General features: G+C 56.1%; 1 protein-coding gene across 2 annotated transcripts in view; it reads right to left on the reverse strand.

The window, feature by feature from the left end:
- Nucleotides 1-1,245: 1,245 nt before the first annotated feature.
- Nucleotides 1,246-19,940, reverse strand: part of TRAM2 (translocation associated membrane protein 2) — a 71,365-nt gene continuing 52,670 nt past the window's right edge. For both annotated transcript variants that reach the window (XM_055407265.2, XM_055407266.2), the window contains exons 3-11: nucleotides 18,294-18,403; nucleotides 17,765-17,881; nucleotides 12,284-12,342; nucleotides 11,060-11,144; nucleotides 10,491-10,561; nucleotides 8,712-8,816; nucleotides 8,352-8,495; nucleotides 7,457-7,620; nucleotides 1,246-6,344 (exon numbers count right to left, since the gene is read on the reverse strand). In XM_055407265.2, the coding sequence (XP_055263240.1) occupies nucleotides 6,271-6,344; nucleotides 7,457-7,620; nucleotides 8,352-8,495; nucleotides 8,712-8,816; nucleotides 10,491-10,561; nucleotides 11,060-11,144; nucleotides 12,284-12,342; nucleotides 17,765-17,881; nucleotides 18,294-18,403 (929 nt within the window). In that variant the 3' untranslated portion in view covers nucleotides 1,246-6,270. The remainder of the gene's footprint in view (nucleotides 6,345-7,456; nucleotides 7,621-8,351; nucleotides 8,496-8,711; nucleotides 8,817-10,490; nucleotides 10,562-11,059; nucleotides 11,145-12,283; nucleotides 12,343-17,764; nucleotides 17,882-18,293; nucleotides 18,404-19,940) is intronic.

The following is a 19,940-nucleotide window of genomic DNA, read 5'->3' on the forward strand; positions in this document are numbered from 1 at the left end:
GGAGATGGGCAGCAGGCCACCTGACTGTGCCAGCAGTGTCCCTTGCCCACCACTGGTACCAGCACTCGGGCAGCATCTATTCAGCACCGACACGGACATCTGGTGGCTTCTACACAGACAACCCCATCTTCTCTGAGCCAGGTGAGGCCATAACACAGTCATCCTCCCTTATCCGCACCTTCACTTTACAATTACCACAGCAAGCCACGGTCTGAAAATATTAGATGGCAAGTTCCAGAGATGCTTTGTAAGTTTTAAATTGTGTGCCATCCTGAGTACTGTGCTGACTCTTGCACCATCCCGCTCTGTCCCACCCGGGATCCCCAGCCATCAGGGTTGAGATCCAGGATCGACCCAAGCAGGTGCGCTTCCTCCTGACGTGTGGTCAGAAGGTCAGCAGTAGCCCAAGGCTCCATCATGGCATCTGCATCATACAGCTCACGTCACCTCACGTCACAAGAAGGATAAGTGTAGCTCAGTTAGGATAAAATGTTGAGAGACCACATTGACCTGCCTTTATGGTGTATGTTTGTAAGTGTTCATCTCTCACTGTGCCTAATTTATAGACTTCACTGTAGGTAGGTATGTACAGGAAAATACCCAGTGTGTATAGGGCCCGGTCCTGCCTGGGGTTTCAGGGATTCACTGAGGGTCTCAGAACACATCCCTGTGGATGACGGGGAGCCGCACGGCAGGCATCGGGCACAGTGCACCGCCTCCCGGAGCTTCCTAACCACCCTCACCCCACGGCAGCATACTCCTTTCCACATTTACACCTTCCTGTTACTGACACAAGTGAAAGAGGCGTTCTGCTACCCACCACTCAGAATAACCGACTTGTTTCCTGTCCTTAATTCCAACTTCCTTACGGACATGACCACAACGATCTCAAAAGATATGTAAGAAACTACTAGCAGTGAAAAACATTAGAAAGGAGGTTGAAATGGACACAAACTCATTCTTCATATAAAATCACACTTGAGAATACAAACTTGACTATAGTTGGTGCAAGATCTTGCAAAAAAGTTGCCAGCACTATCACTGTTTTAAAGCAATCTTATTTTAACCTTTTCAGTCTTCAGGGGAAGAAACATACTCTATAAATGCATTGAAGCAACACCCTAATCAATTCCCAAATAGCCATCTGACTCCGAGGTGATATAAAATAACTGCAACTTTAAAAAGCGAATTGAGTGAGCATCCAGGTAAAAAGGAATAAAGGAATTATACCTGAGACAATTAGACTAATAATTCTATGCCTTTTATTCAGTTATTTCAAAAATATTTGATCATTTATTTCAAAATGTACATTTAAAAAAATTCATACAAAACTGTAATTTGTTTTAAAACCAGACAGAAACAGTGGGAAAAGGATTTGGAAAAAAGTTCACTGAAAGGAAAAAGAGCCCCCTCAAAAAACAAAAAAAAAAACCCTTTTACATGAACGCATAAATACGGCAGGTACAAATTTTCCTTGAGTTCCTTGTTGGAAATTTGGTCCATAACATGAACAGGCTGAAATAGAAAAGTGAAGATACTTCATCCACATCTGCATTATGAGTTGCTCAGGGCACCAGCAGCCTCAGCTCATCCTTCAGATGTTTATTAAACAAGAGACACTGAAAAAGATGAGGTGCAGAGTCTCATCACAAACACTCGACTCTGTACCCAAAGAGATGGTGGTACTTAGCACCGGTCAGATGCAATCAGGTGACCAGGGCTGTCCACACATGGCTGATTCCCAGGAAAACCTCCCTCCTCTCCACACAAACTCTCGAACACTTTCAGCGAAGTGCTGGTGATGCTCGGGTGGCTCACAGATCTTATTCTCAGATGCTAACCTATTAATGCCCCATCATGAGGATGGTTTTTTTTTTTTTTTTTTGAACAGTTTAAAAAATACAGGGACTTCTAAGACGATGCTATAATTCCACTAGAGTGCCACCAAGGTCACGAGAACAACAACAGAGGGAGCGTGGCTACCGTTTCTTCTGTGGGGATGACGACCACCCTCCCATGGGTCCCGTCCTGCCCCAGTGGCCGAGCACTGGAAGGGACAGGCGGCCTGTGGGAAAGACCACTGGCTGGGAGAGTTATTGCACAACCCGGAAGAGTGGGGAGGTGGCGGGAAGGGGCGGGCGAGGGGGAGCTGCTGCTCAACAAGGTAACACTGCATGGAGGGGGCATCTGCCACAGTCCAGCAGGACCCACGTCAGATGGGCATCTGAGTAACACTTGTGACCGGAAGTAAGAGTAAACACCTTCCTGCATAAACTGTGGGTCGAATGGGAAATGGAACAGATGAGAAGAGGCTACTGCGAGGGTACATTTTCTTCTACAGTTGGGGGAGCTGGATGAGCAGGGCTTAGCGCATGGGCCAGAGGCATGGCGGCCTGGTGCCCAGGGAGCTCCGAGCTTCCTGATGGGCAGGTGCCTGCAGAGGGGCCCTCACAAGCACCTGGACTCAAGGAGGAACTGGAAACCACCAGGTCCTGACGACGGGCGGGGTGAGGCTAAGACGAATGAGGGGAAACTGTCACAGTCCACATCCCTTTTCCACAAAGCTGTACTGGGGCCGGGGGCTGGCCACACAGTGCAGGTGGAGGCCAGGAGACCCCCGGCAAGTAAGGCACTTCTGACACAAAGATAGAGGATCAGCTCAGGGCAGGAAGAGGCCTCGCAGAGCCAGCACCCCCGTGCTTTCTGGGGACCTCCATGAAAGAGCGCGAGCTGGTAAAGGGAGGCGGCTGGGGGACCCCTGGTCTTTCACAGCCTTCTGAAAGGAATTACTACTCACGCAAGAACTGAGAGAGAAGCTGGTGAAGGTTCCTCCCCGAACCAGCCATACCTGGGGAGAGACTCGACTTAGGTCCCAAGTGATCTATCAACAGCCCAGTTGTCCAGTCGTGCCTAAGCCCTCCTGAGGAGAGGGCTGTGAGCTAGGATGGCAGTGGGGAGAGGGAGAAAGACCACTTGGCGGTCCTGACTCACAAGCCTACGGCCCACACTCCACGGGAGTCAGGCCCTGACCCTCAGGAAAGGGGGTCTGTTCACTGGGACACGGAGGCCCCTGCAGGGGCATAAGTCACGTGCAGACCTCCCAGCCTTCTTGGCTCCCAGGCCTAGGACAGACCAACAAGAAGGCCGAAGCCCAGGAAGGAACCCAAAAGGCTGCTGGGAGCAGCCACTTTGAACTTGAAAAGGAACCCGGGAGGGGGGCTCACACCCTGCCCCTACCTGCTACTCAACACCGAGGAAACAGTCAAAGGCAACGAGAAAGAAGGTCCCCAAAGCAAACCCAGCCGTGCGCATCCCGGAACACCCGGCCCAGCTCCAGAGCTTTCCAATCAACAGCAGCCTCTGCGGAGGCGGCCAGGGCAGGGATCTAGTCTGGTTTCTGAACTGTGGTAGCTTCGCTTGGGACAGAAATGGAAGAGGTCCTCGTTGGGAAAGGATGCAGGTCTGGAGACACAGGCAGAGCTAGCACTGACCAGGCCCAGCTCGGCCTGCTCCTGGGTTCCCCCAGAACTGCCCTGCCTTCAGAATGGGCACCTATAGCCAAGGAATAATACGCAGTTATCAGAACCTGGAGCGAGAAAGCAACTTCCCATCACAGAGCCTCCAGGGAGAGTTAGGATCACCACCCCAGGGCCTCCTCTCCCACGCAACGATGCCCCCACGTGTGCTAGCCAGCGATGCTGGGGTGGGGCGGGGCTGCTGAGGTAGATAAGTGTCTGCGTGGCTCCTGGCAGACGGTGCTGAGCAGCCTCTCAAACTTGGGGGCGTCTGGCCGGGCCATCACAGAGGATTTGAGACCGAAGGACGTAGCCAGAAGGGCCAAACCAACACAAGGCAGCCCAAGTTCTCAGGACCAAGTGGAACTGAGGTCTTTCGGCCCCGGCCACACACTGAAAGCCAGCCTGCCGCAGGCTCGGCTCTGCTCTGAAGCGGGTGTGCCCGGCACACCTGGGGTGACAGGCACCTAGTTATCCTCTCAGCCTCCCCTCAAATCACTCCTGAAGCTGGCGGGTGGGACACTAGTCTCCTGTAATGTTCTCAGGGGCTTCACACGGCGGGGAAGATTTCCCCAACTATCATCGGGGAACCGACCCCATCGTTTAGGACACAGTGAGAGTCGGCCCGGCCCCGGGCTGGTGCTACCACCGTGAGGCACTCAGTACTGCGGAGACCAAGGGCCCGCCAAACACCTGTGTTCTGTCAGCGATCACCTTGGTATCCAAGAAGGGATGCTGCTCTGGGCAGGGCCTCCCTCAGCTGCGGCTCCCTCCTCCCCGGCCCAGGGAGAAGGCATGAGGCTGCAGGGCTCCCCAGCATGGGGGGTGGCCTCCGGGGGGCAGTGTCAAGGCCAAGGACACCTAGAAAGGACTGGGCCGGGTGCGCGGCCGGCAGGCAGGCTGAGGAGGCTGCAGGCTGACCTGGGCTACATACCCAGCGTCCCGGGGCAAGCAGGAGCAGAAACTTGGTTACAGCCGCGAGCGGGGAGGGGGACTATTTGAACTAGACTGCGTCCGCTCAGTTGGTACAAGCCACCGTTTCACCAACATTCTGCCTTGCAGCCCAGGTAAGTGTCAGGGAAGGAGAAGATGGGAGGAATTCGTGTTTTCACAAGCATTATCCCTCTCCTAATGGTAATCAGGAGAACCCCTTCCCCTCTCCAGGGCCTCATCCTGAGCAGAGAGGCGAGGGTCTACCAGGCTCTCAGGAAGCAAATCCCAGGCACTGGGATATTAAAACTTCTCTCTGGGGCAAGTGACCTGGAGAAGGAAGCTGCCTTGATGAAGAGACCCATTTCCCCCCTGCTGGGTAATAACCCAAGGTTTACTTTCTATTCTGATGTCAGGAAGAAAAGCAGCCCCTCAAATGGCACTAACATGCCTGCTCCACACGGCACTCAGGTCTCCTCCCGAGAGCCTCGCTCCCTGCTGGAGTCCTCACAAGGCACTGCGAGGCCTGGAAGCCTTGTCTTTGGTGGGTTGGGGCGGGGAACACACTGGGGGAAGGTGCAAAAAGGCTCCCGTCAACAAGGCTGAGTCTGCCCTCCTAACCAGCAGAGCGGTTCTGAGTCAGCCTGGGTTTACACCGTCTAAAATGCTGTGGGCATGCTCAGCAAACAGCAGCAGACGACCACACGACTCCATAGGACAGTCAGCAAGTGAGGCTTGCGGGTGAGGGGCCCAGGTGACCCTCGCTGGGGCACCAGGGGTCACCGGGGAGCTTAGTGTTCCTGCAGTGAGAGAGATGAAGTCAGGGGCGAGGCCAGCCCCCAAAAGGCAGGGCTGCTGGGTTCAGAACCGGCGCGTCCCCCGCTTGGCTGGTTTGTTAACTGATGTTTGGTTTGGTTGCTGGTGAATGATGGGAAGCGCAGTGCAGCCGGATGTGCCGCAGAAGGCCCAAGTCGACGCCATCGCTTCTGCCGCGTTACCTCTCTGGAGGGGCCTGCCGCACTGGTCACTTTGCTCTTGCTGCAGAGTGGGATGACTCGTCCTTCTCTAGCAGATCCCCGACAGAGAGCAGAGGTGGCTGCCGATGCATGACCGGCCACGGGACCCAATTCAGTCACCACCGTCCTGGAACAAGTCGTCACGTCCCAAAGCCAAACGCTTGGCACTCAGGACTAGAAAGGCTCCCCGGGGCGGGGTGGGGGGGTGCTCAAGATGGGACGTGCAGAACCGGAATCACACATCTTGTCAGTTCATCAGCACCTAGGAGATGATGATCCAAGAGAGCCGGTCTCTCCTCCTGCTGCCCATCCGCACAGAGATCACCGAGGGGCCGCGGCCAGCCTGGTGGAGGCTCCACGGCACGAGGCAGCCGACTCAGATCCCAGGGACCGGGTGTTGGACGGCCAGCACTGCAGGCTTAGCTTCCTCTTGTTGTAAAAAATCAGACATGGAGAAATTGCACGATAAGGGACACTAACGAGTAAAAAGAGAAACAAGCCATGAAGGAAGAGAAAGAGGAAGCCAACAGGAAAGGAACCGAGAGAGAGCCTGGGCTTCTAGCAAACCCACCCAGGACAGAGGTGAGGAGGGGAGGCGGTCTGAGGAAGGGAGAGAGGGAGATTTTTGGTTTTATTGAGAACGGTTCACGGAGGAAGAAGACGAGACAGCCGAGACGTGAGAAAGAGGAAAAGGCCCTGTGTGAAGACGGGATTGTGCTGTTTGAGGCGGGGCGTCTGGAGCAGGAAGGCGGCTGGGGGCGCTCCCGGCCGGCCCCCACGAGAGGATTCCTGTTCTCAGCACTTTGGCCTTAAGGAGACTTCAGTTTCTTAGTCCGTGTGGAGGTTCCATTCTCAGCTTTCACCACCCCATTTTCGTGGTAACCTGGGAATGAAAGGAGACGGACATGGTGTTTCTGTTGCGTCTGAAGCGGGAGGCAGGGGGCGGGGGTGGGTGTGGAGGGGTGGGGGGAGGCCTGGCAGACCTGTGGCTCTGCACGGGACAAGCCGAGGGGACCCAGGCTGCAGCCCCCCATGGCGAAGGACACCAGCAGGCCACTCCCCTAAGGTGGCTGTTCTCTGTCCTTCAGCAGGAGGGGCTGGGGTGACACACACGGTCACCGAGGTCGGCCCAGACCCTCCCTGAAATCACTCCAAGGCCTCTGGAGTCCTCAGCTCCCCTAAGGCCCCTGTAGGGCACTGGCCGGCTTCAGCAAAGTTTCAGGGAAGCTGACCGGCCGGACAGGAGGAGGTGGAGAGGCTGCAGGGACAAGGCCATACCCTCTTGCCTGATGCTCTCTCTGCCAGAAAAATCTTTGCTTTTTCGGGTCAGCAACACCTCAGTCTCCTTGCTCAGAGTCAGAGGCTCACTTGGCTGCAGCCTTGCCCCGTACCCACTCCCGCCCCCAGCAGGGCCTGACTCCTAGCCACACCCAGCCATGCACGTGTCTGGTTCAAACACACAAGCCCTGCCAAGCAGGCCACACCTGGAGAAAGGCCGGTGACTCAGAAGACAGAGCCTGGCGCAGACAGGCCCCCAGGCTGCACGGAGAGCATGGGGCTGGCAGCGCCCCAGGACCTGGCAGGGGCCAGAGAAGGGGGTGTCCCCCATCCGCCAGTCCCTAGCGCTGTCACCTCAGGTCACCCCTGAGGAGAGAGGCAGAGCCAGCATCCTGGGAGATAGCCAGGCCGAGAGGCAGAGCAAGGGGGCAGGTAAGGACACGAGGGCAGGCAGCTGCCCTTGATGGGGTCCCCAAGGCCAGCCTGAGGGCATGCTTCCTGCCAGAGCTCCCCACCCCACCGCCGCCCTGCCCTCTGTGGCCATGAGGGGCCCTGCCTCACCTGCCTGCCCCCACCCCCCCGACAAGCTATCTGGGCCCAGCCACATGCCAGTCAGGCCCTGGGAGGAGCCAAAGAGCCCCCTTTGGGGAGGAGGAGCAGCAGGTCTGGTCCAGGGTCCTGTGGGAGCCCACCTGCCCCACGCAGATCCACACTCACCCGACTCCCTCTTGATGAGCCTGGCTGCTAGCCTGGGGGCGGCGGGCACCCTGCGCTTGGCGCTCTGCTCACTCCAGTACTCGCGCCAGTGCCGTAGCTGCGAGTGGATGAAGCGCCACATGAGCCAGGCCTGGGCGGCACACACCAGCAGCAGCACGCACAGCCTGCGGGGAGAAGGGCCGGGTGGGCTCAGGCGGAGGCACAGCCAGGACCCCGCAGGGCCCGGCCCGCCAGCCCTCCGGGAAGAACGTAGCCAGTGCCGGGCTCAGCTCCAGGCACGTGGCGGGGGAGGGGGGTGTGCCGGCCGGGAGGAGGTGACAGATGTAATTCCAGCTTCTGTCACAACTCCCCATGCCTGCCTGGGACCTGCGGCCCAGAACACGGTGCATGTAAGCTCCATATCACGGAGTGGGGGTGAGGGGGTGGTTCAAGTGAACTGAGATACAATACAGCAGAAATCATTCTAGAAGAGCAACTTCTCACCCAGCGAGCAACCCAGACAAATCTCTGATCCCCCCACCCCAGATCCCAGGGGTCATGACGACCGTGGCCTCCTAGCTGCCCTCCTGGCCGCTTGGGAGAATATGCTGTGAAAAGCCCACAAGGGGTTGTGATGGCCAAATGAGAGGCTGTCTGCAAACCCAGCACCCACCGTGAGGTGTGGGCCAGCAGGGGACTCTTGCTGGCACCGGGACCCGGCCTGCCGACTGACGGACCAGGGCCAGGCAGGAAAGACGGCTGTGATGGAAGCAGGGGGGTGGCATCTCTTCTCCCCTCCCAGCCGGATGTCTCAGATTTCCCCCTAAACATCAAGGTGTGGGAGACCCAGGGGTCTGCCCCCTCCTGACCTCCCTCCAAAGTTGGGCCGAGTTCACAAGGCTCTTGGCCAGCTCACCTGCAGAGTAACGTGTTGAAGTTCCCTTTCTCAGGGTCAAAGGCCTGGTTTTCCATGCGAGCGAGGCCGAAGCCGATGGCCAGCACAGCGAGGGTGAGGATGAAGAGGCGGGTGACTCCAAAGACGGCCGCCCAGGCATTGAACCTGCCCGCGGGGAGGTGCAGAAGGTGTGTCAGCCTTCGGGGCCCCAATGGGAAGAGGGTTCAAGGGTGGTCAGGGAGGGTGCTTGAGAACTGAGGTGTCCAGCATTAAGATGCTCCAGGAAAAAATAACCCCAGGGCTCCACCTACTGCCAGGGCGGGGCCCTCCCATCCCACCCCACCCCCCCCCCCACCCCGGCCTCAGCCCAGCATCACTCACAGCTTCTCGTTGTTTTCGTCCGCGAAGTGGCAGAGCCGGGCCGTGTGGAAGAGGAACTCGGTCGAGTACTGCAACAGGAGCAGGACGAGGCCCAGGCGGCTCAGGCTGCGGAGACACAGGCGAGCCTCACAGTCCCTGATTGAGACGCCCATTGCCCTGGGGCCCTGCCTCACCCCGCGATTCAGCTCTGCTCCTTCCAGAGTCTCTCCCCACGCCAAGCCTGGCCTTTCACCTGCTCTGTCTGGGCCCGCTGCCCCCACCTGCTTCCCGCCGTGGACCTGGCTGACTTCACGTCACCCGTCACTCTGTGTTCATCACCTGGCCCGGGCGGGGCCGAACACAGAAAAGGTGTTCATGGCGGGTAGCTGAACTGTGTGCATATAGAAATACGGGGGGACTGGTGGGAGGGAGTCCCACTGCCCGATTTGTCATCCAGGTCTCCACGGCTAAGAGGCACACGAAGAAGCAAAACTCAACACAATATAAGAATATGTGCTAGTGAACGGCCTCTTAAACCACGAGTTCTCTCATCCAGGTCTCCACGGCTAAGAGGAGCACAAAGAAGCAAAACTCAACACAATATAAGAATATGTGCTAGTGAACAGCCTCTTAAACCACGAGTTCTCTGGATCCTGAGGATGGTCAAGAGAATGACTGAGGCTGGCCAGCGGGATCGTGCCCTTGACTGTCTCAAGCCTCACTTCCCAAGCCCACTCCCACCTCAGGGCCCTGCTCCTGGGGTCCCCTCTCCTGCACAACTCCCCCCACCCAGGTCTCCACCTGCCTGACAGCCACTTGTACTCCCACGAAGCCCCCTCCTTAGAGAGCTCTTCCCACCACACAGGGGCCACCTCCTCACCCTGGCCACCATGGGAAACTTTCCTGGCGCTCCTTCCCTCCCTCCGAGCGTCCTGCCTGTGCACCCACAGCCCGTCCTCGCCCCACTGCTGCGTGACCGCGGGCTGGCTTGCTCAGACCTGCCCTGCATGCAGCATCAAGAGCAGAGCGGGCCCCACACGGCCTGTGCCCTTCAGAGGCCTGTCCAGGCACGGATGCTGCTCCCAGCCTCCAGACAGGAGTGCAGACCTGGCCCTGGGTCGCCCTGTTTGGTCATTCTCACAGGAGGCCTGTAGCGCAGACCCACGAGACCCTAGGGCCGGGACCCCCGGGGCACCTGAGAAGGTTACACAGCGCATTGCTTTCCTGTACTGCTAAAAAAACCCAGCCCGAGAAAACTCCAAACTAGAAGACACATCCTGCCCAGCGGTGATTCTCTTCACTACAGACACCCTCGGGGTGACGGCCACGCCTCGGACCTCAGGACAGCCAAGCAGTGCCTACTCTACACTTCACTGCGGACTAAAGGGAAGTCCAGGGCCACGAGCTCTGGCAGCGCCCCAACCTGGACGCGTGGGGCGGGAGCCCCGCTCAGGCTGCCGGCAACCTGCAACGCCCCGGGTCGGGAGCTGTATGCCTCAGATCCCTCCCAGCTCTGTCTCGGGTTGAGGCGGTCACTCCTCTGGGTTCCCGTGGCAGGTGGTCCACGTGGTAGCACAGTGTTCATCCCACTTATCTTAGTAGTTTTCTCTCCTACTTGTCGGAGAAAAAATCCGGTAAACATAAAGGAACCAGCCACTGTCCGTCTATGTATTCCCAGGTGTCAGCGTGGTGCTTGGCACACAGAGTGTCTGATCAGTGCCTCCTGATTGAATGACGGTGTGGAGAGGGGCACAGACATAAAAGGGCAGGGAGACCTGGCCCGCTCCGGGTCCCACTCACTTTAAGAGGTACGCGCCTGCTATGTGGACCAGGTACAGGCAGATGTACTGCAGTTGCCGCGGGATCTCCTCCTGCAGAAGAGAGACACAAACGGTACACGTGCCGACTCCCTAACCCGAGATGCAGGAGCAGGGGAAGAAGATGCAGGGGGAGCTGCAGAGCAGGGAGAAGGGGTGCAGAACGATGCTCAATACAGGCAGACTGGGGTCCCCCAGAGACCCATGCACCAGGCTGTACAAAGTCCAAAGGTAACTCGATGGTCAGAGGGCGGGACTGGGTTGAAAAAGAAGAATCTCTGTGGAAAAGGCAAGGACCTCTCCATCAGCTCCCCTGAAGATGAGTCAGGTTTCCCCCAAAGTCACACATCCTCTGGGGGAGGAAGAGGCTGACCTGGCAGCCCCCGTCCCCCCAACAATCCTGGAGGATGTCAGGGAGACTCTGACAGGCACTGGCTCAGCGTATCACTCAACACACCCCCATCTCCACCCCCCATGAGTGGGCAGCCAGAGGGAGCAGCAGCAGGAGGGTGGGGGGACAAGTGGTGTCAGAGAGGGGCGGCAAGTACTCACCTTCCGTACCTTCTGGAAGTAGAGCTCGGGAAGTGCGTGCAGCCAGTAGGCCAGCTGGCACAGGTAGAAGAACTTCACCTGGAAGCTGGAGACAAGGGGGCCAGTCACCCAGAGGGATGGAGAGAGGCCCCTGCCAGGGTGGGCGGGGGCAGGCGGTGTGAGGAGCTGGGCTGAGGGAGAGGCGGGGCGGATGGGGGACAGCAGGGTTGCAGGGAGTGGGGGCAGGCAGCTGGCATGCACTAGACCCCTGGGCCGGGACACTGCTCCACATGTGGAAGGACACAGGAAGCCCATGGAAAGACACAGGAAGGATGAAAAGAGCAGAGGATGGGGGTCTTCAGCCCAGAGGACGAAAGGCTAAGGAGGGGCCTGATTCCAGAGCCCTGTCAGGAGGTAGTGGGCAGTGGGTACGTGCCAAGGAAGGCAGGGGTCTCAGCCACAGGGGATGGATTTAAATCCGCTGAGTCTCCGGGGCTGTTCTAAGGGTCTTAGGAGAGGCTGAGAGTCCTTTTGGGAGCATGCGGGCCCAGCTTTGCCCTCCTAGTATCCCTTCGGAACAGGATGGGGAAGGGTCCTGTGTCCAATGGAGCTCAGACAGATGCAAGTGTGGATGTGAGCAGGTGCCAAGAGGTGCAGCTCACGGAGCTCCAGGCAGTGGCTCTGCTTCCCCCTCCCTCCCAGCGGTTTAGGAACCCGCCACAGACCCAATGCTTGCGGCCCCTACCCTTGAAATTCACATTTGAAATCCTAAGCCCGCAGTGACAGGGTACCAGGACGTGGGGCCTCTGGGAGGTGATGAGGGCACAGGGGTGGATCCTCCCGAGTGGGATTAGGGCCCTGGTGACAGAGGCCCTTCTCTGCTTCTGCATGTGAGGAACATGCCATCTGTGAAGCAGGAAGTGGCCTCAGGAGATGCTAGGTCTGCCAGCCTCCAGAACTGCGAGGAAGGACTATCTGGGGTCTATAAGCCCTCTGGACCCCCGCCATCTGCAGTGCTCCCTGATGGCAGCCGGGCAGAGACCCTGCATCCACGCTCCTGCAGGAAGCACCCACGAGCACTGGGGGAGGAAGCAGCTCCCAGACCAGCCTCCACGACACTGGCCCCAAAAGGCTTGGGGGGCATCTGGTCTCCATGCCCACTGGCCCATGTCCTGGCCACTCTGGGGTGAGAAGCTGGTGCACCCAGCCCGCTCCTCCCTGGGGACAGAACGTGACAATACTCACGGGAGGTACACATGGGGGTAGTCTTCCCAGAGGCTCCTCGGGTTTGTTAAGTATCCTTCCTGTCATGGGCAGGAAGACACCGCAGTTAGAGACGTGACTGCGAGGCCAGCAGGGACCCAGGTCAGGCCCGGGGGTCAGGGGTCAGAGACACACCTAGTCCCCAGATGCCAGAACGAGGAGGCAACAGGAAACGTGAACACGGAGGCCCTTTGGCACTTGGCCGGTTTCTTTATTATAAAAGAGAGTCACGATGTAGAAGGAAGAGCCCTGCTCTGGGGTCTGACTGACTGAAGACCCGAGTCTGACTGTGGGTCTGACCCTGCCTGGCCACATCCTCCGAGCAAGTTTGTCTCCCTGAGCTTCAGCTGGCTTGTCTGTAAAATGAGGATAAAAATACCCTCCCAGAGTTATTGTTAGAAATAAATGTGACAGTTTATGTTTATGTGACAGTGTCGAGTATTATGCCTGGCATGCAGGCACTCAGGAAATGCTTGTAGGGTGAATAAGCAGATCAACTCCAGAATCACCGTCCACTGGAAAAATGAAAAGCCTCCTCTGGTTTTCCACAACGTCGTGAGTAAAAACAACGGCAGGACCTCACAGGCCTCCCCAAAGGTGTCCCGTGCGACACTCATCTCACAGTGCAGTCCCTGTCCTGGCGCCAGGACACCACGGGCCTTCTTTTCTGGCCTTTTTTTTTCCCCTCTGGTTCTTTTCTAGCCCTTCTTTGCATCTCCAGTATCTAGCCCAGGGCCTCTTACAGAGTCAGGGGGAGGCAACCTGAAAACCCTCCGATCAGAAAACACCTGGATGTGCAGCATGAAATCTAACAAATGTTCTTTCAGATGCAAAGCTGGGCTCACAATAAGGAAGGCAAAACCCCTAGGGCTCAGGAGGGCAGATCAGGGGACTGAGGCTGTGGGACCAGGGCACAGGAACACCCTCAAAAGGCTACCACTCCAGAGGAAGGGGAAACTAGAAAGGATCTCACAAAGATCAGAGGTGATGTCTGCTTACCCTCGGCTTAGCATGGAAACAAAAAAATATGACCTCCTGAACATCTGTAAGCTCAGGTTCACTTTCATGTGGGTTTGGAGCGCACATGGACATCACCTGTGTGTCCAGGAGTCCCCACCTAAGAACTCAGCATTGGCGGTGTTGTGGGCCAGTGAGACCACTGGGACATACTCTTGTCCAAGGACATACAGGGTTCTGACACGCAAAGCCTTGCTAAAGATGACTTTATAATCCAGGATCACAAACCATACAAGGAAATAAACCACCAATAGCGAGGAGGCTGATGGGACGCTCAAAGAAGACAGAGGAAGTAGCGGCAGCCTGACCTCCTTTCAGAAACAGGGAAAGGAAGGAGCCCCAGAAACGAGGTGGTTTCTCAATACAACTGAAATCTGAGCTGCACCCCCAGCCTCCTGGTCCCAGCACCGCAGGCATGGTTGCCCGGTCCGTCAGAAAGAAACCGAGCTAGTGGCTTGGATGAGGAGGCCGAGAGTTTCAGATGTTCCCACCAGGACCAAGGACTGGGCTGTGCTGGGGGGAGGAGGCCCAGTAGTTCACAGAGAAACCTCCAGGTGGCTACAGGAGCCTCAGCCTTATTTCCATGGGAGGGTCAGTCTACCCCCACTTGAATCACGAAACACCTGAGGACATTGCAGGTATGGCCCATGGCCCCAAACCCATGACCAGGGCCTCATTAACACGGCTTCCCAGCTGACTGGGTGCCCTCAGGCACAGGCCCAGGGCAGTCATGCTCTCCCCCCAAACCCTTCCGGCCTCACTCCATCTTCCTCCTCAGCCTGGCAGCGGTGGGAGGCTCCGGGGCGAGCTGGGTGAAGAGAGGGCTTTTCTGCATGGAGGCCACCGCTCGCTGCCACCCACACACCGCCTGCATCAGACAGCAACCCCGGGCACAGAGGTTCACAGCCTTCCACCCTGCCCTCCAGGAAACCAGAGCAGGCAGGACGCTCCTTCCTGGAAGAAGCACCAATGTACTTAAGGAGGAAAATGGTACTTCGAGGACTGAGGTGGGAGAATTGCTGCCAAAAAAAAAAGACTGGCCAAGAAAAGCAGCACTGACAGAAATTTAAAGCCCAGAGAATCCCAGGATATTAACCAGGGACCCTCCCGGCTTGGCCCTTCATTTAGGAGACAAAGAAGTCAGAACTGTGAAGCCAACCGGCAGAGAAAACGCCCCAGAACAATGCTGCCTGCCTGCGCAGGGCAGGAGGGAGGCACACGGGGCAGCCGGAGGAAGAATGACTCACTGCTCTGAGAACAGTCTTTTCCAGACCTCGGGCCAGGCAGTCGACCAGGAAGGCCCAGGCGGGGACCCTCGGAGCTCAGCACGAGTGTGGGCTCGCCGCCCCCAGATCCCCCTGCCGCCGGGCAGGCCGTCTGGGGACCTTTGGGGCCCTCTGTTCCTTCCTGGTTCTACACATCAACTAGGAGGCAAGGAGGCCCGCTGAGCCTACACACTCCCTCCCTCCCCCACAGCCAGAAAGCACCAGCGGAAGAGGAGAATCCAGTCCTGATACGGCCAGCTGCTCCCTGGACCCACTGGTCCTTCAGGAACACGGCTGCAGAGGTTCTGCTCCAGGCAGTCTGTCTGTCAGGAGGCGGCCACCCTGACCCGAACACCTGCCCCGAAGGTGCTCCAGGGCAAGGCTCCAGCTGAGCACTCCACTGCAGGCCTACACTAGGAAGGGAAGCGTCTCTGGGAAGCCAGGCAGGCGGACCAGGCGCCCACCCAGCCTGATTTCCGCAGTAGAGTTCTGTTTCTTTGCTCTGAATGATGAACAGTAGTTGGGCTAGATTAAAGGTAGGAGGTTGACATTCTTATTAAGTGATCAGTTGGCCCATCCACAACCCCATCACCCTGCCTACATCAGTGCCAAGAGAAATCTGAATCCAATGCCAACATAAAACCGGTTATAGTGTGGGGGAGAGATTTAGAGTCAATTTTTACTCTCTTTTTTTAAACTTTTACTTATGGCTCATGTTTTAAAAAAAAAGATCATCTGTGAATTCATAAAAACAAGTGACTGATTACGTTAAAAGCTGCTGAAAGCTGGAACAAGAAGATACATTTGCAGTTTATTCCCTCTCGCAACAATATTGAGAGAGCATTTTGTACATGCTGTACATGCTGGGAACACACCGAGAACTGAACTCGGGGGCCAGCTGTGAGCACAATTCTGGGAGCAGTGCTAGGCAGGAGCAGGCAGCAGAGAACACCCGTTAACAAGCAAACACCAGAGTAGAGGGCAGAGTGCAGCAGATACAGGAGGAGGGGAGTTCTCTGCAGAGGTGACATTTAGGTGGAGAGTTGGAAGGAGTGGGATGTCAGGGGATGGAGCGCTGCCTGCAAAGCCCAGGAGGTAGGAAGGCCAGGAGTTAGAGGAACGGTGGGGGCTGGGGCGAGTGAGAAGAGATGGAAAAGGCTGGCCCAGAGCTCAGGAAAAAGCATAACTTCCCCACAAGTGGGACAGTGGCTTTGAAAGCAGGGGGTGCGTGACTTGGTTTACATTCTATGAAGATCTGTCTGGCTGGGCAGAAAATGGATAGGGGTGGGTGGATGGATACAGGAATGGAAACGGCCTCCTTCTCCAAGTGGTCCAGCAAGGATGATGGTGGCCTAGATTACAGGTCAGGGCTGCCCAGCTGTGGCACGAGTGCCGCCCAGGGCCAGGCTGATCTTTGCTGTGGAAACTCTCCTGGGCACTGCAGGACACTCAGCTCATCGCTGGCCTCGACCCACTAGGTGCCGGTAGCATATTGTGGGAGAGACCCACCGGCCTGGGGGCAGAGATGCAGGCAGAAAGCAGGGGACAGGCCCTCCACGTTCTGGTGGAGGCAGGGGACCTGCTGATGAACTGACTGAAGACTTGAGAAAAAGTTCATCATAACAGAAACACAGGATTTTAAAAACCTAGCTGTTTTCACTCCTTTTACATAAGGACCCTCTCCTCTTCCGTCACTTTCATTTGGAACGGCGTGGAGGGAGCGCGTGAGGGCTAAGAGCCACATGGTGGATAAGGACCGGGGTCATTGGAACTTTCCAGGGTCTCTATCTCCAGCTGGAGACGCTGAGTGAAGGCCTGGCTGTCACCACAGTGAACGTCTGTTAGGAGTGAACCCGGGAAAGCTGTCACCACAGTAAAAGCCTGTTAGGAGTGAACCTAGGAAAGCGCAACTGCTCCAGACTAACGAGCCTCGCTTCCAAGCCCTCGATGGGCCCGGGAGAAGCAGGGACTTGGCGTGGAGCCTTGCAGACTCTGGAGGGGGTGGGAAATCCCCTGGGTGAGTAGCTGGGTCACAGCTCGGGTGGAGGGTGGGGTGAGACAGAAAGGCCAACAGTGATTCAGAGAGGAGGCAAGAGCGGTGAGGTGTCTGAGGGACCCCAGGGTTGCTCTGTCTCAAGGGAGCGCTGGGTCTCCAGAGGCCGCGGGACCCAAACACCCAGCAGCAGGGAGACATCTGAGCCCAGCGGCGTGTACACTTCCTGCCGCACAACAGCAGGGGGCGCTACTCGTGCAGACCACACTGAAAGTCCGCCCCAGGGCCTGCTTTGCAGCACAGAGGCCTGGGGCCCTGGGTTTCAAATTCCTAGTGTTCTGTGGTAACAGAAATACAGGCAACATGCTGAAAGACATGCTGAGTCCTGCTTCGGAACAAGGGCCCAGGGTTCAGACCAGAGACAGAGGGGTCCTGAGGATGGGAGAGCGGGTCACTCTCACTAAGGAAGAGGAAGTGTGGTGAGGGGTCAGGGGAGGCAGGGAAAGAAGCTCCTAAAAGATCACAAGCTTGCAGAATTTTCCAAGCCCCTGGCCTGGACTTCTCCCAGGACGATTCTAGCTCCTGAGGAGGAGACCTGGTTACAAACAGGAGGTGCTCCAGGCTGTGGCTGGGGAATTAAAAACTTCCTAGTGCGACCGGCTTGTTAGAGCGAACCTCAAAGGACTGTCCACACTCTGCTGTACAAAGGAATTTTGCTGTATCAAAGGTTGCTTAAGAGGCGTATTGTGCAAAGAGCGGAGGCAGGTCAGCTGTCTGGTCCTCCAGGCATTCGTTGGGGGAGGTGCTGACTCTCGGGGGCATGATGTGCACACAGCAGGGCTGGCCGTGCCCTGGGAGGCCAACGTGGTGAAACAGAAGTGGAGCCTCAAGTCCTGTCCACTGTGGAACCTTCTGACTGCAGGACCACTGCGAAACCTGAGCTTGGATTTCTTCAATCCATGACCCAGGTGCCAAGATGAATATAAACCTCAGCTCAATGGACAGCACCGTGCGGGGGCCCTGGGAGGGGACACGGAGCTATGGAGCTGTACGCTGTCATCACCGTGACATCTTTTGGACCAGATGATGCTTCCCGGCTTCAGGCAGCTCCTAAACCACTGACCCCTCTTCCTCCACGATACCATGGCTGCCCCGCCCCCACCGTCAGCAGCCCCGAGGACCACTCACCGTCACCACCACGTAGAAGCACCAGATCACCGAGCTGAGATGAAAGACGACCAGCTGCCCAGATTCGTTGAACTTGCTGTGCTTGACTTTGGAGAGATGAAGCCGTTTGCTGATTTTCTAAAGAACAGAGAGGGACCTGCGTGTTAATATATAAGTGTATGGATGACGGGCAGGTTTCAAACACCTTTGCTCTCCCCACAAAGGGGCTGAAGCTCTTCCGCGTGAGTGCTGCATGTGCACAGTGCTCAGTTGAAGGCAAGCACTCTGAAAAAGCGGCGAGGTGGGTGTCTTTAGCTGAGATGTAAAGGCAACCGTGCCGTGTGAGCCCCGATGACGCCGTGTCGACACACTTCGGGCAGCTCCCTCCCGTGAATAAACACGGCTACGAGGCGGCGGTGAGGGGGAGGGAGACGAGTGTGGTGTGGAAGGGCGGCCCCCCAGGGCCAGGGGGATGCAGGCCTCCGAGCTGCGGCCGCTCCACCCGCGCAACCCTCAGCCTCCCACCTCCGAGCCCGGACCCGGCACTCACGTCGAGGATGTACTCCTGCACCACCGCGTGCAGGATGATGGCGATGAAGACGTAGAACACCACAGTGACCAGGTCTTTCGGGCCGTAGTGGTACTGCACCGTCTCGCCATCTGCGGAGGCAAGGAGAGCCACGTCAGCACCCCTGGGGGAGGAGGTGCTCTGCAGCCCACAACTGAAGGGAGACCGGAGTGCAATGTGCCAGCAAGGGCTTCCCTTTGGCTGTGACCCCAGACTGAGAAGGCAGAGTTTATTCTGCAGGACCCACCCGCCCTCTGGACTTGGCCCCCGGGAGCTCCAGTGGGGAGGGGTAAGCAGAAGCTAGCCCATAGCATGCCCTGATTTGGACAGGAGGGCTTGGTGGCTGCAGCTAGGGCTTGGAGACAACCAGCTTCCATCACTCCCTGGCTGTGTGACTATAGAAAAGTGACCAACCTCTCTGAGCCCTAATCGCCTCCTCTGTAAAAATGGGACTGCAGATTATAGACTTCATAGAAGTCTAGAGACTTCAGGAAGCACGGGGTGTGGTTAAGAGTGTGGACTCAGAAACCTGAGCTCCTATCGAAACTGTCATTTACCTCCTCCCTTTTTTTTCTCTTTGGCCATACCTTAGGGCTTACAGGATCTCAGTTCCTGACCCCAGGCGATGGCAGCAAAAGCCTGGATCCTAATCTCTAGGCCACCAGGAAACCCACTCCTCCCTCTTAAAACCAAAAAAAATCTGAAGTATAGTTGACTTATAATATTGTTTTGGTTTTAGGTACACAGCAAAGTGATTCAGTTACATGTAATTTTTTCAGATTTTGTTCCAGTATCGGTTATCACAGACATTGAATATGGTTCCCTGTGCTATATGTAATTCCTTGTTGCTTGTCTATTTTATATGTAGTATTGTGCATCTGTTAATCCTATCTGTCAATCCTAATTTATCCCTCCCCCTACCTTCCCCTTGGGTAACTATAAGCTTGTTTTCCATGTCTGTCTGTTTCTACTTTGTAAATAGATTTACTTACACTATTCTTTCAGGTTCCACATATGAGTGACATCCTATAATACTGATCATTGTCTGACTTACTTCACTTAGTATGATCATCTCGAGGTCCATTCACATTGCTACAAACTGCATTATTTCATTCTTTTTATGGCTGAGTAATATTCCACTGTGTGTGTGTATATATATATATATATAAAACGTCTTTATCCAGGAAAAAAAAAAGAGGAAAACTATAATTCGAAAAGATACAAGCACCCCAATGTTCACAGCAGCACTATTTTACAAAAGCCAAGACATGGAAGCAAACCTAAGTGTCCGTCGACAGACGAATGGATAAAGAAACTGTCATTTCTTCCCTGTGTTGCTCTGGGGCACCTCTATGTGTGACCTTTCTGGGCCTCAGATTCCTCATCTAAAAAATGAGGATAATGGAATTCTTGTACTATAGGGTTTCTGTGAGAATTAGGTGACTTCAAAAATGCAAAGTGCTCACTTAGAATAGTATCTGGTGTATAGGAAGTACTGTACACGTATCTGCTATTATTTTTGCTGTTGTTTTGGTTACATGCAAGATGCTTACCAGTGCCTATAAGCATACACTAAAGTTATTAAAAATAGTATTTAGTAGTGATAAATGAGATGTAGTTCCAGATATC

This window comes from Moschus berezovskii, chromosome 23, assembly GCF_049115385.1.
Source record: "Moschus berezovskii isolate FMDL1 chromosome 23, NW_MosBer_1.0, whole genome shotgun sequence".
Taxonomy (NCBI): Eukaryota; Metazoa; Chordata; class Mammalia; order Artiodactyla; family Moschidae; genus Moschus; species Moschus berezovskii.